The following is a 26,204-nucleotide window of genomic DNA, read 5'->3' on the forward strand; positions in this document are numbered from 1 at the left end:
CGCCACAGGCAGATCACTTTCAGGTAAGGTCTTCTGGGATTTGGCTTATTGGAAAGGTTTTAATAATTCCAAGTTGTAGGACTGAAGGAAAGGAACTTTTGTTACAACCAGTTAATGCGCTTATCTGAGATGAAGAAAAATCTTTCAGTTTGGTAATGATTAAAGAAATAACTACGTGGTTTTTTTTTTATTTAACAGGCCATTTTTCATACTTTTTTAAACATAACTTCTAAATATTTTGGATCGGATGGTTATCGATGGAATATCTCACCGAATTTGAAATTATTTCCCTATTAAATATTTTAGTGAGACGAATTTATATATAGACACATTTAGTGAGGTGGTAGGCAGTAGATGGCGTTGGTGTAGATGATGATTCGGTGTAGTAGTGGATTAACTGGTGGAGAGGGAGAGTTGTTGAGTAGGTTTCCTCCCTCGATGAGCCTTTGGACGCCTCCAAGGTGTCCAAAGGCTCATCGACTTGTCCAAAGGCACGAAATAATAAGAATAAACAAATACTTTGGTCAGACAAGTTTGCTGAGGATTATTTTCGCAGACCGATTTGTTGTGAATAATCTACGTATACTTTAGTACAGAAAGTACTATTAATTGTGTTTTCCTATGGCAATCTTTAGAGATAAATTTACTAGCCAGGAATATTTACAAAGATAGGTAGAATCCTAACACTTCATAAATCCTGAATCCGACTAACCTTACACTATTGTTCTCAAATGCACTGAAAACCTCCCTAAGAATTCTTCATTGTACACAGGAGACGGCAGTCCGCCTAACAGAATGCCCCCGCCCTCTCAGAAAGACACTCTCCAGTCACTTTCCTCATCGCGCTCTGTATCTGCATTATGCCTTTTTTATAGTTATTTTCATAGATATTGTCCCCCCCCCCCCCCGCCGAACTGGCTACCACCATTCTTCTGATCATCTAAGAACTAGAGCAGTACTGGTTGAACTCCAAATATTCGAACCAACTCCCCATCCTCATCTTCTTCTTCCTTCTCCTCCTTCATTCCATTTGCCTCTTTTCTTTGGAACAGCTTCGTTCACACTGATTTACCTGAATATGTATAACCCCTAGCTTTTCAAAAAAACCTGTTAATAGATCCTTCTTTCCCCTTAACCAGTTGTCTCCATACGGCACTGTTGTGTTATGGGTCTGTTGTGACAATATAAAGAAAGACGAATCAAATGATAATGATGTGATATTTTCTGATATACAGTAGGAACAGTGCGGAATTTTTGGATAACTTTTTGGATACGATATGCATACAAACGGCCATTAAGATGAATTCGCATGTTATTAGGAGGATATTATAGTGACTTAATAATTCACTTTCTTTAGGGAAGATGCAACATGCTAGTTTTGGAATTTTTGAATAGGAAGAAATTCACTTATTTTAAATTATATTTAGGAAAGGATTAAACTAAATTTATTATATTTAGGAACATTTAAGAGTTACGTAAGTAGAGAATAGGGTATATAGCATGTTTTAAAATCAATTGAACGCTATCAGATATTTATTGCTCAGTAAGGAGAATTCATACGAAAATTCAGTCTAAACCAATTCGTAAAAGACTTGTCACAGTTATCATTATGATATTCCAAATGCCCAATATATTTATATGATATTTTACTGATGACGATGCTTCACTCAGACAACTAAACTATATTTTAGTGACGTATCATTTGATAAGCAAATATAGTATCCTGTTGATGACAGCCTCTAGAGGTGTCCACGTCTCAAACTGGGCTTGCACTGTTTCAGCTATTTCTGTTCGTACAACGAAGACCGTTATATTATAGGAATAATTTTGCGAAATGTAGTTATAATTATTAAACCAAACTGCATATGTATTGAACATAAGTAGGGTGAAATGATTAAGGTAAAGATTTTATTCCTACAATCTCGCTTTCCTCTCTTTATGCTTTCCTTGATACTCACTACACGATCTTTACAACAGATCTTTAAAACGGCCGCCATTATTCGTCTGCGGGGGGGGGGCGTATTAAATCGAAAGTGTTTTTAAGGTGGGTGTCCCCGCCCCTTTTATGTGCACGTCCGGTTAGTGACATAATGTGACGTTGTCACCTTGTTAAAGTTCGTGTCACCACCCAACCCCAAGGATATCTACGAGGCTTTGTGTCCTCGCGGATGTGACTGTCATCTGTGTCGTTGTTCCTTTTCTCTATGATAAAGGGCGTTCATTAGTACCGCAGCATGCGGGCGTCTCTGTGCACTACCTATCAAACCATTTGCGCGGCCAATCATCCCGTTGGGGTCTATTGGAAAAGCTCGTGAACGCTCTCGTACACACACGCACACACGAACTAGCAATTTAATTTCCGTCTTCTATTGTTTCCTTTCCTCGACGACCCACTCTCTCACTTGGAGGGGGGGAGGTAAGAGGCTCACGAGCTAGGAAGGCCTATTGTTTCCGCCCAATAATGAGTCTGAGTTGGGTTGTAGTTAATACAGTCTCCACGAAGTTGACTGAACGCCATTCTAAAAGACGATATGAACCTTCTTTGACCCCATGGTTTATGCATGTGGTAGAATGAAAAATAGTGTGGTTTATTAATACATCATAGGTGGCGTTATACCTGGGTGATAAATTGTTCCTGACAAAGGGTTGTCAGGTAGTAATCCGAGGGCATCAACGGGCCTGCTAATTATCACCTGCGAAATCAATTTGCCTCCCTAGAAATGTAACGAAGATATTGGTAAGAGCCGTCTGAACCATTAAGAAATCCCTGAGAGATAGAAGGGTGTAAAGAGAAAGGATGCTATTTTTTAAGGAACAGATCAAAGGAGTCGATATCATTAACATCAGTTTAAAGTAGTTCACTATAAATACTTTTTTTCAAAGAAATAGTTGCTACTTGGAAGTCTCGTACTTAAGAAAGAAATGGTAATTGAAAATCGTCTGGAACTGTGCATTGTTAAAATGAAAAAGAAAAACTGCTGTAGACAAAGATGGTAAAGAGAAAAATAGAGATACAAAGAGCTGAAGACACATAAAAGAAATAAAGAGATGAATTCATGAAAAAGAAATAAAAGAGAAAAAGATTTCGCACGATATAAAGGCTAATAGAAATATTCATTAGTAGCAAGATAACATTTTTACTTCAGTTGAATGCATCTACCAGCTTGCAGGTTCCAAAACATTCAAATAATCCTAACTCGTCGAAAAAGTAGTTATCGAAATATCTCACGCTATGCAATTAAAAGAGGAATCTGTTGTGGTTATAGATGTAAATGAGTAATTCCAGAAGTGTATGTTGTGAAAGGATGTTTGCATTTATGCAAATATTGTTTACATAATTATACGCAAAACTAACACCGAATGTAAATTAAGTCATTTCTGGAAACCCACGTCCTTCACTTCCTTTTTCTAATTTCATTCCTAATTGCTGCGTTACGAATTTTAGCAGATAATTCTAAAAAATCTGTCGAAAATTTCTTAATTTGCTGGTTTTTGAAGAAAGAAATAGTTCGTGTTTTCCACTATTATATTTAGGATCAAACCATATTTAAATAATTTGATGCATTTTTATTTGTAGTGACATAATTAACTTATGACTTTTGCTCGCCAGATCATTTTTGTCTCTAAAACAGATACTTATTATTATTCTCTGAAAAACGTGAATGTGTTTGTATTGCGAATAAAATAAAGGATACTTTGTATCTTTTATTTTATTCGTCTACTATTATCATCTGTTTTAATTCGTTGCGAGCCGTCTTCACTCTCCTCGCTTCGGGGTCATACACTCCAGACAATTCGCTATTTTCTTTATTTCCGTAATTATTATGCTTATTTAATATTCATTCATTCCAGTGGTTTTTCGAATAATAAAGTAATTTCAATTCAGTCTCTCCTCATAGATTGTAACACAAATAAACAAGATATTAAGTACCCACTTAAACGACTCAGACATTTTTCATAGCTCTTAAATTACTGCTATTCTATTTTTTCGTTGTTTTCTCTTGCAGCTCACCCATATCGTGATTAATGACAAACATATTCCTTAAAAGTTAAAGATAAAGAAATAGAAATATTCGAAAATTATAATGAATCAGATTATAAATATTTGACAAAATGGTTATCGATCATTTTCTCAAAATTCATTTGCCCTTTTCCTCATGCTTCATCGCAACATCTAAATTAGTTGCAGCTGAATTTCAATTCTAAAAGATGCATAAGAAATATATACAAGGTTCCTTTATGTAAACTGCAGCATCCGCCTATTTAAATAGCTAACTATAAGATAAATTCTATCATACCGTGCAGCTACAGAATAGAACAGTATCTGACGCAAGAGCAATATCCTAAGACAGTAGTTCCCAACCTTTTTCCACTTGCGTACCCCTTTTAAACCCATTTCTATAAATTGTACCCCTTGTTTTTAAATACTGACACTTTTGTTGAGTGCCCATCTTAATGTAAAATAGTTTACTTTATTTGCTTTTCCGCCATTACTGATTATTTTTCGTGTACCCACTGAACGGCCAAGCACGTATCCCCGGGGGTACGCGTACCACCGGTTGGTAACCGATGTCCTCAGATATTCCCTGACAATATTCTTAATTACCCAGAAGTGATAAGGATGAGATTCACCAATAAATAAATTCTATGATTTAAGATAATAACCAAACAGTGATTAAGTATTAGTATAACTCTCAAAGCACTTTGCGCATAAAATCAGTTTAATATGCATAGCCTTACAAAGATGCAGCCAAATCTTCCAGTAGGGGAAGACTATATACCTACAGCCGCCAACTACTGTAGCTTTCCTCTCAGCTGAGCTCGTGAAGTATCCGATGCTTGTCGAGACAGATTACCACTCTTAACTCTGTGAGTCACATAACAGTTTTAGACATTAGTGCGGTACTTGCTAATATAGTCATCCACCTGGGTAAAATTATAACCACCAAGGTGTTCAAAGTCACTGTACAAGTCATACGTCTTCTCTACCGTCCACGTTTAAGATGAATATCTATATTATTACACTGCAGATCTTCTATTTTATCATGGCTGAAGAACTTACTCTATCTCAGAAGTTAAGTGAAGAAAACTGATGATAACTCGCCTGCAAATGAAAAGGTTGTTTATATTCTAGACGGGATTTGAACCCATGTCGGTTCCAACCAAAGGGCATCATCGTTACCAGGTGATCTATGTAGATTGTGGTTTTTAGATAACTGAAGGAAGAGACTTGTTGAAATTGTTGTTGTTAATAATTTTACTTAAAATCATATACCTCAGAAACTACTCTTAAAAATGTTTGAAATTCTTTGTATCGCTTCTACTTGTATGAAGTCATTTTCAGTGTTATTCGTTTGATGTACTTTTTATGCAAAGTGTTTTTTGTGAAGAAGAAGATGGAGAGTATAATTTTGACGATAAATAACGCTTTGTTTATAAACTTTGTCAGATACCTTAATAGGATATCTGATAATATATCTCAAGATGTCTTAATAAGATAACTTGAGCATATTTGGAATATATTTGACGAGAAAAACGAATATGGGAGATTCAAGTACTATTTCAAAACTCCACTCCATAATACTTGAAAATGTAGGGGAGGGAAAAGAAATAAAAATAAAAAAACGTTGGCCTGCAAGAAGGACAACTGTGCCTTTTGCACTCACCTAGTTTATTTTTTAAATTCAAATTTAAATTCTTTTCGACGGTATCATTTTGAAATAAGCATGCACTGCAAATAAACACGAACAAGAATTTATGCTTTATTAAAAACATTGTAAAACCACTTGAATTCGATTCATCTCTGACACGTTTTTTCAAGTATTCTCTCTTCCAATCAACAGTGAACATATACATATGCTTAACATCAGACTAGAGCTACTGAAGTAATAGGAGTGTCTGCTTATGCTCTAACGAGAGCTCAGAAATATCCTCTTCAGAAGCCAAGGTCTTCTCTCCGAAAAGAAGAAGCTAAAGAGAAACTAGAGAACTCTGAATATTTTTTTTCTGAAGAGAATCTAAAAGTTTCTTTCTGGTTTCTCTTCACTAAACTTAGAAACAGTGACTTTCATATGTGGAATCGTTAAAAGCAACGATTAAAATAATCATGATTTTAAAGGTGAAAGACCAAAGCGCCTTTGTAGAAAAGGTTGAGCAAATGTGTACTATCATGAGAGTAATACTTTCACATGGATTCCTATATGTCAGTACCAGACATGATAAACGAATCTATGTGAAGACTGATCGCAAAGGCTCTTCCATCATATCAGTGCTTGACATGATGAGGGAACACTCAAGCCTTTCTTAAACTATTTCTTTTATCGATTAAATATCAATCTTTTTTTTTTTGATTTTGCTTTCTGCTTTGTCTCCGTGAAATAAATGGTACGAACTATATGATCACACAGCTCTATGATTTATATGAAATATAGACTTCATTAACCATCATGAGGAATGTAAAGGCAATGTTGAAAAATGTTTTTGGAAATGTTTGTTTTGTTTTGTTTTACAAACATCATTTTTGTACTTTGTGGGTTGTAATCGTACATGATAATGATTTCCTTCCCCCCTGTTGCTTCTTAGGGATGTTGTGGAATTATTCTTCTATTGGTTCCACGTTAGATTTGCATGTATAATTTTGTTGCTTAGCAACTGCTATTTTTGTCTAGCAGAGTAGCACTTAAACGCTTTTTAATGTTTGTATCATAGTTTCATTGATTATATTCTGATAGCTGTTTGCTAACGGTTTGGGAATTTCTATTTCTATTCTTTTACAAGCGATTACAGTTGTAATCATTGTGTAATCATTCTGATATTTATATTCACCCATGTTTGTAATGTGTTCCCAGAAATATTTCTGTCCTTTTGCATTAATAATAATTTGTCTGCCATTATTTATGACATCATAGAGAACCCTAAAGATCAAATGACCATGTCGAATCTTGTCTAGAACACGAAGAACGTCAGTTCTTCAGTCTTATACAAAAATTACTCAATTAATTCCAGTGTCTACGTGTACTCTGAAAAGATCTCAGAAATATTCCCTTCACAGACCAGACAGACCTTGTTCTTTTCGGAGAAAAGAACAAGAGCATGGCTTTACCCAAACTAGACAAATCAATCGCTCGTAGAATACACGCAATTAACAGACAGTATATCCAACCTGTAGAGTGTAGATTGGAATACCAATGTGGTATGCATGATTGTGAATGTCTTCAGGCGATAGATGATTCTCATCGCCTGGCGTGAGTCCATCACTCTGCTTACCGGAGGTCTGACTGAAGCGGTTTGAAAATATTTGAATCAAAACTAGGTCCCCAGATTATCCAATCCTTGTATCACAGTAGGTATCATACTTACTAATATGCTATGAATTTTCAACCCTCGTGGATGCGATCATGTTTTGAAACAAATTAAATGAATCGAACACTGCAAATTATTTACCAAGTCAAATAGATGCATCCTTATTATAATAAAGATTTTTACTGATTAGTTTATAATAGTCTCTTATAAGTCAATTAAAACTTGATAAATCATATAGAGAAGAAATGATGAGTGAAATTAGGACTTGATGAGTGGCGGAGTCCAACATTTTTAGGGGTTAAAACGCAACTTCCTTCGAGTTGAGTAGCGTAGCTCGGATAAGTGGCATCACTTGGACTTCAAGATATTCCCAGAAATTCTTCTTTAGTCCTTGAGGGTGTGTGTGCATGAGGGTGGCCGACTCTTGACTCTAAAAATCGCTCAGCTGAAAGGGATGTCGACATTGTCAACAGTAGTCAGTAAAGTTTTAAAGTGAAGCACACAAAATTCCTTGTGCCTGCCTCTGACTGGAGATAGTGTCGCATCGCTCTTTGTCTCTCTACTTACGGAAGCCCTAAATTCTACTGTAGAGTACAATCGCCATTATATCTTGTCCTTATCGATCAACACGACTTCACTTTAGCGTGACATTTCTTATCAAGTCCTACATGGGTCTCAAGTACGTTTCCTGTCTGGTCAAAAAAAAAAAAAAAAAAAATTCTTGGAAGGACAGTTGGAGGCAACAAAGGGTGGGAGATAAAGAATTGTCAGTATTCTAAACATTTGTAAATATTGTAAGTAGGTTAAAAGACTAACACGCAAATTAACACACCTGAAAGGGAATGACGACTAATATATATATAATGCACTTTGGCAACACAAAGGGCTTTCTCAAGATTGACTTTAATGGTTACAATAATCATAGAAAGAACACTGCCACCTTCTTGCACCTGTCTCCTTTCTCTTACACATTAATCCTCGATTAGTTACAAAATAAGCACTTGGAATCCTTTTATACCCGTGACTTTCCAACTGTCTCCATAGAGAGAGATCATAGTTCTCTCTCTCCATAGAGAGAGAACAAACATCTTTGAAATAAAAGTTGAATTGCATTACTTCTCGTTTATTAGTTAGCCTTTCACATAAATCACAACCCAATTCTCCTGTTATTATTATTAAAATGATTAAAATATATTTATTCACAGTTTTACCATTTTTATACTAGAAGAAAGGTCGGAAACTTATAGTGCACTAGTATGTGGGTGAGCTTATTAGGTTAAACTAAGAATTAGATGCCTTTTAGGCTATTTTAGGTTCCACCTACACTTCGTTTATACGGCGTAGGTGTTGTTAGGCGACTGAAAATCATCTAAGTGTAATCCTCATTATGTAATCTTAATTTAGTATAGTTGGAGGACTAATCTTCAATGTTAATTATTAATAATGAAATGCAAATTAAATGAATCGCATACACTCATTTTATCGTACGGGTAAAAAAGATATAAAATATTTCTAGCAGTGACGTCTTCATGTTGGCTGGTTAAATATCTGACATATGTGTGATTTTTATTTATTCGTGTGGGGGGATCTCCCCTCGTTCGCTGACTGTTTCTTTGGACTAGTTTAGCCCTCCTAGTGAGGGATTAAGTATGTATTTTTTTTTACTGTAAATTCGTGTGTGTGTGTTCACGGGCCGGTATGCCTGTTTTGAGGGAATGAAAAACCCGAGTTTCCGGGTGAAAAAAAACTTCTACTTCCGTATGAGACCGGCTAACTTACCTTTAGTCGAAAGAGGCTAGATTAAAGTTTCTCACGACAGGAATCTAACCCAGGTCTTTCCGACCAAAGGGCTTCGTCTCTACCGACTGCTACGAAGGCTCTTTTATGTGTGATGATGATGATGCAGTTTAATTATGGAATTTAGTGCATGATATGGGTTGGATAAATTTCAGTCTGCTTATTCAATAAAGAATTTATTTAAAATAAAAAAACATTTAATAACTCTATGCATTAATTAAAGTAAAAAACAAACTCGTTATATTGAATATTTACGTAAGTCATTTAGCACTTTTAGGCGACTTTTTTTTCCAGTCAAACCTGACCTATTTCTTGAATAATAAATAACATAGTAGGATGTAAACTGTTGGCGACTTTTTATCTTGGCATACTAGTGTACGTCCAATAATTTCATGCTGAAACTCGAGGATGTCTGTTCTTATATTCTACATGCCTTATAATTTTCTATCCACTGCCAAGCAAGCAAAAAAAAAAAAAAAAAAACGACCTGTCATGATATCGTTATCACAAAGTTCTAAGTAGGACCGATAATTTCACCGCTTCAACACCTTCCATCTCCAGACGTCATAATCTGCTTATTTCTACCGATCTTACCACACATTTTACTCATTGGAGGTTTTCCTTATCATTTCAGTCCCCCTGGCGAATTTATCGTTCATATTCACACTAATTACACCACTTTCTGCTCCTATTTCAAATGGGGAGATACCGATGATTAAGAGAACACCTTCTAATTTTAGTACGATTCAGTCGGCGATCCTGATAATGGATGACATTTGGAGATTCATTAAGGCACATTTCTTTTTATTTTCGAGTGACTACACTATTCAAGCCATGGGGGAATGAATATTAATGTGGTGATGGGTTTTCCCCCCTCCACTATTCATCCTTTATTTTAAACGACGGTTTCTGGCAACTCTTCGCTCTATTTTATCTACCGTCTCGTCTCTCTGTCCTGTCTCCAACTGCTAAGATAATAGTTTAACTCTTCGCTTCTTCTTTAGTTTTCTAATTAAGAGTTCTCTTAACACACCTTTTTTCAACGTTCGCTCTTATTATTTTTCCATTCGTCATCTCCCTTCTTACTTTTATTTTCACATTCAATCTACATTTTCTTTCCAGCTAGTAAATTTTGTTCTTTCTATCTCCAGTCATCTTTTCTCCACTCTTTTCCAGCGACGTCCTTCCTTCTCCATCTTTTTTTCTTTCTATCTATCACTGTCTTTCAATTTTTTTTCTATCTATTGTCATTCTGTTCGTTGAAATATCAACAGCATGAGAGAAAGGGAAAAAAATTTTGCTGACAGCTTCACAAAGGAATAATTACAATACATCAAATTTCAAATATTCTTCAAGTGTATATCGAAGTTTCTTCACGCGTTTTATATGCAAAGATGCGCGCGCATAAGAGAACATAAAATTTTTATTTGTAAGCATCTCTCTCTCTCTCTCTCTATTACCAAATAGAAGTGTGTTTAGAGAAAAATGAATGATTTAAGATCACGAGGGAAAGAATTTTCGAATAGCTCTCTCTCTCTCTCTCTCTCTTTCTATGTTCTTTTTTCCTGTTTACGTTTATTGACCATCGCGAGACGTATTTTGAAATGGAATATGGACCTCCGTTTCGTTACAGTCCGTTAATGTTGATTTATACGGTAATTACCTTCAAAACTTATCACTTTCAACACTCATTAACTCTACTTTAAACGTATTATGTTTGTATTCTATGGACTATGCTTCATGGAGTCTCGCCAGCGTATATGAAGGGTGAAGAAGTGATTCATTGTCCATCCCTTCTGTGTCTTGCTGCAGTTAATGATTGACTCCAGAATAGACAGCAACCTCCCTCCAGTGTCCGTTTTATAATGGCTTCTTTGTGTCTGGAAGCTATTTGTTCCTAATCATAAAGCTTTGATTATTCGCATAAATCTGCCAGTTTTCTCCTGTTTGGTGAGGGTTCGTGAGTGATCGAGGGAGACGTTATGATGCAACCGATGGGCTAAACGCCATGTATTTATGTTTACCGATTATCGGATGTATATATCATATGGCTTTAATACCGTTAGAGAGTTATTTATTTTTACAGGTCGTTTGTTCAATTAATAAACATTGGAACAGATATCCCGGATGGAGGCTATTCTGAACGGTCAATTCAAGTCGTTTTTATTGGATTAATTATAAAACTTATTCGTCCTTAACGTGAGTTTGGAAACAAATGAGGTGTAACGTATGCTATGAAAGAGCTAGCGCAATAAGAATGATAGGAAGAGAAAAAAAAAAGTCAAATGAAATTAGGCAGAAATGAAGACATAAAGACAGAGAGGGATGTAAATATACAGAAATAAGGACTAATTAAACAGGAGTTCCATTCTTCATGTAGCCTTCACTAACTCAGCTATTTTTTCTCTTAATATTGCATAACAGTCTTATGATTTTAATCTGTACGGCATCCATTTTATGAGCGGAGACTGTCTTACACTTCAACCGTTTGTTTCTTGCATTTGTATACATAAAACTAAATAATGCATAATAAAAACATGTCATAGACAATTGTTTCTAAATCCGAATGAATGTCCTCAATGAAACCCTGCAGTGTACAAGTCTAGCCGTTTGAAAAAAAAAAAAAAATTACATTGGGAGCTCGTCGACGACGTGAGGAGCTTAAGGATCTTCCTCAGCCATAGCCAAGTTAGCCGGTCTTGGGGGTGGACAGTAGGGTTTTCCCCCCAGTTTATCCTGGGGTTTTTCCATCCCGCAAGCAGGTAAACCGGCCCCGTGAACACACGCTTCGACAGACATGGGATACCAACGGGAATAAGGAGCAAGCAACCTATTCCACGGGATTATCGGTTACGGAAGCTTAAGCGGTAAAATGTGTAGGCTTGCACGAAAGCGTAACATACGATGACATTGGGAGACAGATAATTGTAGGGAAAATATGTTCATTTAAAAATAAATGAAATCTCTTTCGAGAGGATTCTCCTCTTAGGAAAAATCCCACGTCTATTTATATACAATTTAAAGTTAAAACTTTTCCAAGCCCTAAATTTTATTGTGCGTGCTTGCTTAGAGTGACGCAGGCCGAAATGGCCTGGATGATTACAAGCTTGCTAAAGCTATGAGGCGAGTATATCCTGTTTGCTAATTGCATTCCTGGAAGAATATATGAGTCAGGCTAATTCACTGTCACCCGAAAAGCCCTTATAAATATTCTCGCGTCCTGGACGAAATTTGAATTGAAATTTTCCCAATCAAAGGCTAGTGCTATTCTTAGAATTGCACTGCAAAAAAATGCATTTCTTCTTATATAATAATGAAAATAATAATAGAAACAACAAAAGGACGTAACGACATATTTCCATGACAACAATTCGTTTCTTCTTACAACAGCTCAGTGGTAAGAAGCTCGCTATTACTTCCGCATGTGATTTATGCCTCACAAGCATTGTTTTGAACGAACATATTTATACACTTCTTCCTTCTTGTTCACGACAGAAAGAAAAGAAATGAATCCGCTGTTTAATGACTATTCCGATAAATGTACTAGTAAGAAGGCCTCTGTTTGCATGAAATTGCAAACTAAGGTTTAATACTATTAACAATAGCGAATTCAGTCTCACAATATTTAATCAACTAGTTTTTTTTTTTAAGCGTAGCGATTAAATCCTGAAAGGCAAGTGCGAAACCATGCCTTTCGCTGTAAACATTTACTCGCGTCTATATTTTAGCGTTGCAGGCACCTAATGCCTATTCTGCCGTAGCCTTACAAGTGTATAAGTAGCAATGCACCTTGTTGCACGCCAACAATAGCCGGGATAATTTCGCTAGCATTGTTGATAGCTAGTGCCACTTGTTGCTCGGGCTGCTAACATTAGCATGTCTCGTGGACTGGCAGGTGATGAATTGCTAGTTCAAGTGTTGCGAGATTGAGATCTGCTCTCTGTGCAGGATATGGAAGGCTTGGGCGTGAACGTTACGATATGGGCGACTTGGATGTATTACACCAAGTTCTAGTGTAGCTAGAGATGGTTATGATTTTCCCATTTCGTTCTGCACTCTCTTACAAGAGAGCAAATGTAGCGTTATTCCTGCATTTTGCACGTACTTCAGAATAACGAGTTCACGCATGCGTAGTAGGGGGTTTAGTACTAAGGATAAATGATGTGTTTATTTCATTTAAAAAAAAAAAACTCTCCATTTTTAGGCTATGCAAAAAATAGCTCGAATGTCAGAATGCAGATTCTGTACTGACATAATTGCTTCCTGCACTTTTATATCGATATAAATGCTTTTTTTGAACATTATAGCGAAGAGTTCTTATAATTCTAGTTTCTTATTATTAAATTTTAGATCCGTTTCGCAAAAATGCCTATTCGTTTTGATCATCCGTATGCATATAATAACTCGCTTCTAGCCAAATGGATTTTCATTGAAATTCGATACTTGGAATCATTACAACTGCTCGGGTTATTTAACTTTGAAGTCGGATTTATTTTAGTAATAAAATTTGGCAAAATGATTCAAACTATGCTAACATCGAATTTAACGAAATTTGGTCTTGGAGATTTTTAATAATTTTTTTTTTGAGACGATTGAATTTTGAGTTTCAATCAAGCCATTTTCGATGGCAAAATAATTGGAAATAAATAGAGAGATGTCTGTTTACAATTGACAATAAATAAACCATCTAAACAATGTTTTCCAAACCGTAGGGGGTCCCCCCCCCAAGGATGTTAGTCTGTGTTACGGAGTATAAGCAGCAAAACAGTGTCCAAATAACTTCACATAATCTGCACATATTAATAGCATAATCATTACGTCACATTTCTGCAGCGCAATACTGTGGACATTTAAATTAGCAAATATTTCAGTTAAAATTCCCATTTGCTTAAAATATATAAACAAGAATCTGAAACCTTAATTTTCAAACTGTAACTGTATAAAATAAGTGTCATAAATAAGTTGTAAACATATTATATCAGGTGCAGCAGTTTTTATATTGTACAGCAATGCGCGTATAATTTTGCATTCATTTGCACTTCGATGCAGTATAAGCCTTGGCTTCTTTGCATCGGACGTTATACTAATGCAAATCCGTCGAGATGTCGCGACGAAATTCTTAGGTGTGAAAACCTTTATATAGGATTTTTTGAAATTAAAGTGAAGTTAGTTCAAAGGTTACATGCCGAGGAACCTCTCGGAAACTAGTTTTACCCTCATGTGAGATAGACAAAATTAGTCAGAGTTCATACTCAATTAACGGATATAGTAGACAATAAGGGCTATCCATCCTATTTAGCTTTTCTTTCGAAAACTTGGATCATCCCAGATAATCCTAGTTGCTTCGTCCGTAATACAAAATGACAACCATATTCTGCGGGATTTAGCATAGAACTTCGGCACGGTATACTATAGACATGCATACAAGGGAGGGGGGGGGGAGACTATGGTGGTAATAGCTGAGAATTTGTTATATACTTTAACCGCATACGTCATGAGCCTCCGTAGCTCAGTCGGTATAGACTTTGGTCAGAAAGACCTGGGTACGATTTCCGTTCATGACGTAAGAAACCTTTATATAGTTTCTTTCGATTAAAGGTGAGTTAGCCGGTCTCATACGGAGGTAGGGGGTTTTTTCCCACCCGGAAACTCGGGTTTTTCGTTCCTCAGAACAGGCAAACCGGCCCCATGAACACACGCTGCTACAGTCAAAAAATGCATACTCAATCCTTTATTAGGAGGGTTCAACCCAGTCCTAAGGGATGGTCGAGGAACGAGGGGGAACCCCCACACGAATAAATAAAAAACCGCATACGTCAAGATAGGTAATATCGACAGTTTGAGACACTAATACAATAAATATGTCTCATTGACTATTTTAAACGTAACATTACTAACAATAACGATTCTAGTTGCTAAATAAAACTTGAAAAATCACTGATATTGATCTTAGAGGTATATATTGCAACACTATTTTCTAAATTTATGATTATTTTTATTTTTTTAGATGAACCGTCCAATTCAAGTGAAGCCTGCCGACAGTGAGAATAGAGGAGGTAAGTTTTGCTGTTATTGTAGACATAATTCAAGTGTTTTATTTTGTCAAGTCATTGTTATGCAGGTCAGATGGGGGGGGGGTGATTGTGTGTCGCTTGTCATGCACATATTATTAGCCATTATTATGTAGATTTTGCATCGATTTTTGTACCATCGCAGCAACTTTAAATGTGAAACCATTTATTTTGAATGATCATCTATTGAAGAGTTATTTGAAAAGAGAAGCATGAAAAGCATTGAAAAACTTTGCCTTGGCTGATTTTTCCATATTTGAAAAGGAAAAATATTGGACAAAAGTTGCTCTTTAGAAAGTAGTAAAATACACATGAACTGATAATGAAGTGACTTTTAAATAACTGTTATTTGAAAAGGCCAACTGCTATGTTGGCTTGTAACGTATTCTGTTATGCGATTCAGTAGCTATTCACAAAATAAACATATGATAAATTCTGACACTTCATCTTCTGTTTGCGAAATAACTGTTTAGAAATCTGTAGGGTCTTGAAGACTTTAATTGTCAGTTGTTATCACAAGATGGCAGCACTGAGGTTAAAATAATTGGAAATAGGCGAATCGGTACGATTCTTTTGCAAAAGGTGTTGTTTGCCAAGCGGGACATGTGTTAGTTTAGGAATGCTATTTCGTTTTTTGGGATACCAACAGCAAGGATTTCTTGTACTTATATCCAAATGTTTTTTTTTTTTTATGTGAATCCCACCTAAGGGATTTTATCCCATACTCTGCTACAGAGATTAAACACGGAACTTTTTACTCCACTCCAGGCCTCCAGTAAGCAGGGTGGTGGTTTCACACCAAAAGATGAAATTCATATACTATCTAAAGACATTTGCAAAAGAACTATATCCATGCCCACGTGGGCGGGAATTCAAACCCAGAGCGTATACCTTAACTGCTAATCCAACCGGTCGTTGTGATGTTGATAATCACATTGTACTAAATTTCAACAAGATTTCTTTTGCCTATAAAGTATTTTAGTCTCATGTCTACTGAGAAATATACTTCTTCATCTGAAGGAATTTCATTATATCGTGATGTAACTAACATACTAAATGATCACTTGCCTATTGACATCCAGAAAGTAAGTTCCGATGGGATGTCAGAGAAACAAAAATATACTTACAAAAAAAACTTTATTGGAAATTCAAGTAGACATCTTTCACTACTTTTCTAAATAATTTCCGCCACTGTTCAGGCACTTATCATAACGGAGCACCGAGAGTTGTATACCTTCATCGTAGAAGGTTGCCGCCTTGAGACAAACCACGCATTGACTGTTTCTTTGACCTCGTCGTCGTCTTGAAACCGCCGGCCACCAAGGAAATATTTCAGATGTTTGAACAGGTGAAAGTCGCCTGGTGCGAGGTCAGGACTATATTGGAGATGATGGAGTTGTTCCCAGCTGAAGGTGGAGAAGTTGTTGTGTTACACTGATCTTGTGTGGACGGGTGTTATCATGAATCAAAACGACGCCCCTGGTAAGCATGCCACGGCGTTTATTCTGGATCGCACGACGCAGTTTCTCAAGGGTTTGGCAGTAGATACTCGCGTTGATGGTGGAGCCGTGACCCAAGAAGTCTACCAGCAAAATTCCTTGTCTGTCCCAAAACACAGTGCACATGATTTTCCCAGTGGAAGCCGTTGTCTTCAATTTCGTCTTGACTGGTGATGAGGTGTGCCTCCAATCCATGGACTGTTGTTTGGATTCAGGAGTTGGGTGCGACACCCAAGTCTCGTCCCCGGTGACAAGCCTGCTCAGGAAAGCATCGCCACCCTCATGGTAGCGTGTCAAGAATTCCAACGCACTGTCCAGCCGATTCACTTTGTGTTGTTCTGTAAGCAACATCGGCACCCAGCGTGCACACAATTTCCGATAATTCAGTTTCTCCGACACAATTTCATGAAGACATGAACGCAGCGGGCGATTCGATTTTATTATAGGCACTGCGAGAATGTCTGAAAATGGCACCAACGTCTTGCTAAGGAATCAACAAACTCAGCACGCATGCGCACCATTGTGATCGCAGCGATGCAGTGAAAACATTTAAAAACGGAACTTACTTTCTGGACGTCCCTCGTAATATCTGTTTGTTAACTTGAATGCGATACATTGTGGACAGTGGAAGGGTGGGTATGGAACTATAGGGCATGAGCATAGCAGCTAATTAATAAACCGTATCCTGATTAAGCTTATATAGTAGATTAATTTCATATATCCGTCTATATTACAGCTTTAACTATACACTATGTTGACAAAACTATTTGGACGCCTTACGTGCCATGCAAATTTCGGATCCTACCACGCAAATATTCAGGGAGTGTCTACGTAAGTCTGGTAATAAAAGGTGAGATGTGATGTACGTACTCGATATCAAGATTCCACGTTCGGCTGAACTGACAGACTTCTAACATGGGATGGTAGTTGGGTGTCACATCAGTTATTTTTTCTGTCCGTGACATTGCTACCTGTCTCCAGTATATGAGATCCACCGTTTGCTTATGTTATCATAGATGGAAAGTTGATGGTGCTACCTGGCAGGCCACTGGGTTCGACGAGTTCTGTCTAGGAATGTTCGCGCATCCCGCACGTCATAAGCGACGGACCTAGCAGTCAACCTGGAAAATGCTGCAGGGACATCAGCCCGCACTAGAACTGTCCGCAGAGAGTTGGATGCCTTATGTTACCACGGCAGAGCTGCTGCGACCAGGCCACACATCACCCCATCTTCATTCCAAATGACGTTTAGTCTGGTGTCTTTCATACCGTTCCTGGACCGTAGATTGGAAAAGGGTTTTGTGGAGCGACGAATCACGCTTCCAAATGTTTCACTTATGGTCATGTTTGGATCTGGAGATTAAACTTGGAACCGTTTCTGTCAAGTTTCGTAGAGGCTCGGTAATGGTATGAGGGTGTTTCAGTGGGATGGGGCTAAGTCCATCCAACGTGCCCAAAACAATGATCTGCTTGGCTACCAGGATAACTTCATGGTTCCGACGCTGTGGAAGTGCTTAGGCAGTGATCCCTTGCATGTTTCAGCACGACAATGCTCCATGATATACTGCACTGGTTTCTACAAAACAACGCTGAAGTGTGGGACCGGCCGGCTCAGAGTCCACACCTGAACCCCCATCAAACATATTTGGAACGAGTTAGAAAGCTCAGTTTGCTCCAAAACATAGCGACCGTCATCAGAATTAGCAATGGGGGTAGTTTTGGAATGGAAGGCTATTCGTGTTGAGACGTATCAGAAATTGGTAAAAGCATGTTCACAAAGGATAGTTGCCAAAGATGGTCATTCAGGCCAAAGATGGTCCCACTCACTCGGTGCTAGAAATGTAATTAAAGACCCTTTTTTTTTTACTACAATTAGGTGTCCAAATACTTTTGTCAACATGTGATGTGTCATTTTATTAAATTTCAGATAAAGTAATTACCATGGTTTTGGACCAGAATTACAGATTTTACCCCAAGCATTTAAGATTCACCTTTCGTAAGATTCAAACAACAGAAGTGCGTTATAATGAATACATTTCGGTAGTGCATCTAAAAGTGTTCAACTGCATTAAGAGGAGGAAAATCAACAGAACAAAGAAACTCACATAGTTTCGGTTTTGTTCAACCATTTAGATTTTAACAAGCATAGTTTCGGTAGCTGGTTGCATTGTGTAGAAATAACTGTCGCCATCTGAGTACAAGTGCGATATTGCTGATCATATTTAATTAACTCTCGCAACCAGTTTTTGCCTTACAGTTTGATAAAGGGATAAATAATATAAGTAATAAAATATTCTACCACTCCTTATTGGAAGAGAACAATTCCAAGAAGGGAAGCCAAGAAAGAAACACCATTTGCATATTGTACCTTGAATTGGGTGTGGCATACCTGTATTATAGCCATTATGAAGTCGCATAGCATACTTTATTCTATCTGGTATATTCTACCCTGAAACGTGACTAAATATCCTTATCCACCCCAACTGCATTGTCAAATTGTTTGTGGTTTTCATATCTCTATTGCTTCGCTTTTTGCAGTGCGGATGCTAGTATAGATTGTGACATTCCTGTGATGACGTCATTTCGTAACACATTTCAGAGAATGTTTTTCACTTTCCATCCTTAGGAGTAAAATATTTTAGAGCAGCTAACTATTGCAACTGTCTTTGCTATAGTAACGTCTAGTAGATGAATGAACAGCAATATTGTTCCTTCTTGACAATTATGGTACTTTCTCTCTCTCTCTCTCTCTCTTCCTGTAAGAAAACGTAGGTCAAGTAGTGTCTATTGAATCGAAGAACATTTATATAGCCTTTAAAACGGAAGGCTGGTTACCCCGTCTTAGATGGGGCGCAAAGATGCCGCAGAACGACAAAGGTTACACAGACAACGGACATAAATTCTCGCCTCACAGCGTTAATTGCTTCTAGATAATCCTAAAGAACAGCAACAATGGTAGAGTCACTAATTATTTATGATGTAAAGTTGCTTTTTTCATATGATGAAATAAGTATTGGGACAATCCCGTGTTTTAGATTAAATCAGGGGTCGGGAACCGGCGGCTCCGCAGACACATGCGGCTCTTGGCTGAACAAAGTGCGGCTGTTTTATATTGAATTAAAAGATACATAATTAATACAAACAACTAAATATTGTTTTTTGATACGGCCTGTTCGTGGCGCTAGATACTATGCATGTGACGTGTGTTACGCATACCTAAGGTAACTAGCGCCACGGCGAAAATTTGAACTAATTGATCAGCTGTCCAACACCACGGTTTTTAGATACATACGGATTTTAACTGTCAACATAAATATTCTGTTAGTTAACTTATTTATTGTGGTACTAAACTGATGTGAGGTAATGTTATGCACATATTAATTTTTATTATGTTATTTTGTTGAATTTGTGTTTTTACTTGCAGGTAAATTTGTAATAATAACCCTCCTAACATGAGTTCAAGAAAAATAAAAATAATCGAAGAAAACAGAGGATTCAATAAAATGTGGATAGAGAAATTTGCATTTATAGAAGTAAATGGAAATCCGAAATGTTTAATTTGCCATCTACGACTTCAAAATAAAAAAATTAAGTAATGTCCAACGACATTTTCGAGGAAAACATTTAGACTTCAGTAAAAAATATCCTGAGGGTGGTAATAGAAAAAAAGCTATTGAAGAATTACAAAAGAAAAGATTGCTTCAGCAAAGAAATTTGTCAACTTGGACGATGTCTTCGTCGAATACTAATGAAGCAAGTTTTTTTGTTATCCTTTGAAATAGCAAAAGAATGAAAACCTTTTACCGATGGTGAATTTCTAAAAAATTGCATGTATAATATCTCTGAAATTCTATTTAAGGATATGAAAAATAAGGACCAGATAGTAAAAAAATGAAAGATTTACCTCCTTCGGCTAGAACTGTCAAGGAACGGATTGTAACAATTTCTGCAGAAGTTTCAAATATGCAAATTATGGATATTAATTCTGCCGATTTTATATCTATTGCGGTTGATGAATCAAATGATATTTCCGATATGGCATAATGCTGCGTGATGGTTAAATATATCACATCTTCTGGTATTCGAGAAGAGTTTCTTGATCTTCTAACACTTAAAAGACACGCTACGAGTCAAGATATTTCAGAAAACCTTCTAACAAGTTTGCAGAATATAAATATTAATACTATAGTATGCATTGCGACCGATGGCGCCTTCTACGATTGCGAAAAATAGGGGGTTTGCTAAATTATTCTCCCCTCATATTTCACATGGAGTTATTTCATTTCATTGCATTAAGAAGCTTTAGTTGCAAATTCTTTGGGATTATTACCACAACTAAAAATAGCGATGGATGTTGTTGTGCCAATGATCAATTTCATCCGATTTCAGGCGTTGAATCACAGACTTTTTGACACATTTTTAGAGGAACTAGGTAGTCAACATAAAGATTTAGTGACATTTACATCTTCAATGGTTATCAAGAGGAAAAGCATTAAAACGTTTTTTTCAGTGCTTAAAAGAAGTAACAGTTTTCTTAACCACTAAAAATTATAACGTAAATCGTGTGGAACTTCTCAGTAATCCCGAATGGATACAAAATTTTTGTTTTTTGCTTGATATGAGAGAACATTTTAATAAGCTAAATTTGAAGTTGCAAGTGAAGGGAAACACGGCCTTACAATTACTAAAGGAAGTCCTTACCTTTGAACAGAAACTGAGTGTTTTTAGAAGATGTTACTGAAGAAAAATTTTTATATTTTGAAAATCTAAAAAATTATAGATTGAATTTAAATCAAGAAAAGGTTGATTGCAAAATATTCGCTGAAATGACTACTGTAAATTTAGATTCATTTACAAGCAGATTTCAGGATTTTAAAAACATCAGTAGATGATGAAATTTATATTACATCCGTTAAATTGCAATTTAAAATTAATAGATATCGAAGCTTTTCCTGGAATATCAATTGCTGAACTACAAATGGAGCTTATGGAAATTCAGAATAAAAGCATCTGAGTATAAAAACTTCAGGAAATGGTAGCACAAATTGAAGAAAATGATGAAACTATGGAAGAAACATCACAGGAAATTATATTTAAATGTTGGAATTCTTTCCCAACTAATTATTCAAATACCAGACGACTTGCTTTTGGGGTTTTGACTCTTTTCGGTTCAACGTACAATTGCGAACAATTTTTCTCTTCAATGAATTACATTAAAAATAAGTATAGGAACAAATTGACTGATAAAAGTTTGAAAGCCGAATTACTATTAAAGTGCACGACATACAATCCAGATTTAAGTAAATTGGCTGAGAAGATGATGAAGATGCAAAATCAAAAGTCTCATTAGTGAATTTTAAATTAAAACAATCAAGTATCTATTAAAATACATAATATTGTATTTTTGTTCGGACTAATTCTTTTTGCAATACAAATTCTGACGTTTTTGCAATATTATACTTACTTAAACATGTTTTGATTAAAAACTTAATCAAACTTAATGTTGTTTTATTTATTGAACATATAAAAATTTATATGCAAACATAAAAGTGGTATTTGATATCTGGAAGTACTGAATTAAAAACAAATTTACCTAAGTTTGAACTAAGTGCAACTTTGAGTCACCAGGAAAAATCGAATTGAAGTTGCGGCTCCCAAAATTTTGCTTAATTATTTTTTTTGGTGGAATTGCTCTTTGGTTCAAAAAGGTTCCCGACCTCTGGATTAGAGCATTCTCTGTCTCGCGCGCGCGCGCACACGCACACACACCGTTAAATGTACATGAGACCTATGTACATTTAACGGTGACCCATAAAGCAACCAGTCTCCCACAGCGGAATCTATATCTGTATACTGTGACTGTCATGTGGAGAAGAACTCGATGACTTCGAAATAGATGTTATCATGGGACGGCATCAGTGACCTATCGGTTCATGACACTGGCAAAAGACCGCTTCACCCCCTCAATCAACAGAAGGCAACATTATCGGCCAAGAAACACATACACGTGAAGACTCTCGTTTCCAGATCGCACCGCAGAGTGCGATCCGGAAACGAGATCAGAGAGTCTGTAAGAATGTACGTGAGCAGTAGGATACTATGAAAAGAGTTGCACAGTCTCGGATTATATAGAAGGGCAGCTGCACATAAGTAAACACATAAACCAGGACAACATTATCGACAACAGAGCAGAATGCGCTGATATACAGAACATCGTGACAGATCTGTGGAGTTCTGGCAGTTCGCAATATGCCACGCTATACCTTTTGCCATCTGATAGGTGAGGACGGGAGTAGATTTTTGCCAGAAAGCATTGGAAGTTTTACGAAACAGAAACTCATTTCTTGTTCAACATGACATGGTTTAAAGAAAATAGAAAACAAAAGTGACAGCATTATTGATCTGATCAAAAAAAAAGTTTCAATTTCAATCCAATAGAACACTTTTAGGATAAACTGCAACATCGAGTACGAAATATGAAATAGAATCCATAATCTGTGTAATATCGAACAACAATACTCGCAGTTGATGTACATGTTGAAGGAAGGGTCCATATTACTTGACTCATATTATCCCCGACTAGTAGAGTTTGCGCTGAAGGGCAGAAAGTGTGATCAAGGTTTAAGGTGGACCCACACATTATTAAGGGGTATACAATTTACGTTTATTTGAAATACATTGTTGTCCCGATACTTATTTCAACATAGCGTATATCTTTGCCTTCGCTATGTGTTAGTAAACTCTTTAACAGAATGAATTCTATACAAGTATTTTAAGATTGACATCTCAAGACTGCAATAATCAATGTGCAGTGTCCCTAGGATACTATTTGACAGAGATTAAGATGCGGTCGGTAAGAGCTAATTAACATTCTTGCTTAATGTCAACTTCAGGTTTCTTTACCACTCTCTAGAGTTATGTGCTTTCTCGTATTTCAATTGCAATCGCGTCCAGTGGATCGGTACAAGAAGCGATTTCTTATCTTTGCTATTGTAATACTTTACAAACTACGATATCGCTGGGGAAAAAAAAAAAAAAAAAAATCTGTCAGCTGATAGGCAAAGCAGATAAGGACAGGGCTGTATAAGATAAGTTATATGTTTATTTAAATGGAATAATAAAGAATATTATCATACCGCTGCTGAACATTACATTATCATAACAATTCCAGTCGGTGACATTAAAATGGACCACCTTCGTAGTGGTGGTTCCCTTACGAAGGTTCTTTGCATTTTAGACGTGATTCGAACTCGAAGAAAATCGTCGTTGCGAAGGTAACCAGTTTTTTCGAAAATCGGGAAAATTTTTTTTTTTTTCAAAATGGGCAACCCTGCCAAAAATACGAGAATTGACAGCCATAATAGATAGGAGATCCTCCGTAACTCAATTACTTTCGACGACGCCCTCCAGTTAGAAATATCTGGGTTCGAATCTCATCTAAAGCCGTAAAGAACCTTTATCAGGTATTTTCAGTTTTATATTTTATTTTGTATATCTAATCCACATTTTATTTTATATATCTAATCCACTATTCTGTCGAATATGGTTTCGAAAAGCTGCATATCTATAGATAAGTGTAAAACAGGAAGGAATTGATAGGATTAAGTTCCTTATCACAATTAATGATATGATTGGATGGGTTAATTCTATCTCCAATGAGCCTAATACTCTAATGTAAAATGTGTGAAAATATGATTAACTAGTGCAGTTAATCATCCTCGGCTTTCAGCATAGGCGTGCAATAACAGGAACAACAAAACAAAAAATTGAATCAACATTAATGAAAGACAAATAAGAATAGCTGAACAAACAATGAAAAATTCATAACTCTATTATGATAAACTACTGATGGCATGTCGTTGAACAAATAAAATTACTAAAGCTCACAAAATATACTATAAAAATAAAATAAAAGCATTGTTATGCAGAGAAAGAGTTGAGGTAATATGTTTATAAATTATTAATTAATAACATAGAATATGTTTCAAGATGGTGGATTATTGATTCTTTTGTTTATCACGAGAATGGTTAAATAAGTTATAAATTTGAATTATTAACGTGCTATTTCATGCTCTATATAATTTCAACACATTTAAAAAATTTTAAGTAATTTCTGATCTTTTTTTCTTTCAAATGTTGTTTATGTTTTCATTTATATAAAGAATCATATCCATTGGACGAATTTAAAACGAAAAATAAGAGAATTACAAACAAACAAAAACTAAGCTAGCGTAACTTGATGCATCAATAAACTACAAAAACGAACAAATGAATGATTTAATTAAAAAACAGAATTACAACTTTCTTAGTTGATAGAAGCAACCTATGCCACGTTCGTTAACTCTCAAATATAACACTTATTTGAACCCGCTGCTTCATACTGTTAGACGTGACATGCTTTCCATTGTTGTATACAAAACGCACTCTTTGTGACGTCATACATGCAGCGAATCCATTGTTGCACGTGATTTGCAACCTGATTACGTTCAAACGTGACGTGTTTCCATTGTTTCAGGTGATGTTAATACTTTATTAGAAGTGCGTGACAGTTTGGTATTGTTGTGATCAGACATTGTGTGTGACGTAGTATTGTATGAAACTTACACGAGTGAGTTGCTCTTTCGTTATACACAATGTTGCTTGCATACACCACATGGTAAAAAGAAGTACTCTACTAGTATGGTATCGTAATGAGACTACAACTAGATGAAGCTATTGTTCCCGGTGAGTTATTAGATTCTGTGGTTGAGAGAAGCCGTAAGAAAGAGCGAATGTAATTTATGAGAGAGAAAGAAAAAAAAAATTCCCATAAGAATCCTCAAAGTGTACACTATTTATGTATGCAATTCGCAAAGCAATAAGGAAAGTCGTGCGGTATTTCAAGGCTTCTTTCTCAAAATGAAAAATTAATCTTAATATTATTCTACCGTCCAAGAAAAAAGGCAATCTGTGCCAAAAGTTGGGGGTTAAACAAATATACTACGTTATAAATCAACGTACTTCATTTATCGTGTTCTTTTACATCTGCTAGCTAATGGAAATGCGTTCGCTTGGATGCCAACGGCTATGTCAAAAGCTACAACTGATCCCATTGGCAATGATATTACCGAAGTAGGGAGGGTTGTGCAGAGAAAGAAATATTATTTGCAGGCAGACCGAAGATAAACTCCGACAATATTCTCCCCGACCTGGTGACAGATAAGAGATTGCGTGATGTAGTGAGGGAGAGAAGAGGGTACACTAGAAGGCCATCATAAACAGGTAGTTCGACTACCTGTTTGGAGTTCTCCTCTAATATTGACACTTCATAGAATTCTGTTATCGTGTCTGGCTATCATTAATTGTATAGCCTCTAAGGGGGAGCGCGGGGGGGAGACGAGTATTTTAGCTACGACCCTGGTGACGAAAGTAGTTCGTTGATGACATGTCGTAGCAATTTTGGCAGACGTTGAGTGTAGCGTTAGTTGTTTCTTCAATCCTAGAAGCGCAATATTTTACGTCACATAATTGCGTTTGTGTCGGCGCTAAATTAAGT

General features: G+C 36.4%; 1 protein-coding gene across 10 annotated transcripts in view; it reads left to right on the top strand.

Annotated features, from left to right (window-relative positions):
- Positions 1 to 26,204, top strand: part of LOC150098842 (CUGBP Elav-like family member 4) — a 913,499-nt gene that overhangs the window by 687,501 nt on the left and 199,794 nt on the right. For all 10 annotated transcript variants that reach the window (XM_090405883.1, XM_090405882.1, XM_090405876.1 and 7 more), the window contains one exon: positions 15,107 to 15,155. In XM_090405883.1, the coding sequence (XP_090262009.1) occupies positions 15,107 to 15,155 (49 nt within the window). The remainder of the gene's footprint in view (positions 1 to 15,106; positions 15,156 to 26,204) is intronic.

This window comes from Typopeltis vanoorti, chromosome 15, assembly GCF_054136105.1.
Source record: "Typopeltis vanoorti isolate ZY-2024b chromosome 15, IOZ_Tvanoo_1.0, whole genome shotgun sequence".
Classification (NCBI taxonomy): Eukaryota; Metazoa; Arthropoda; class Arachnida; order Uropygi; family Thelyphonidae; genus Typopeltis; species Typopeltis vanoorti.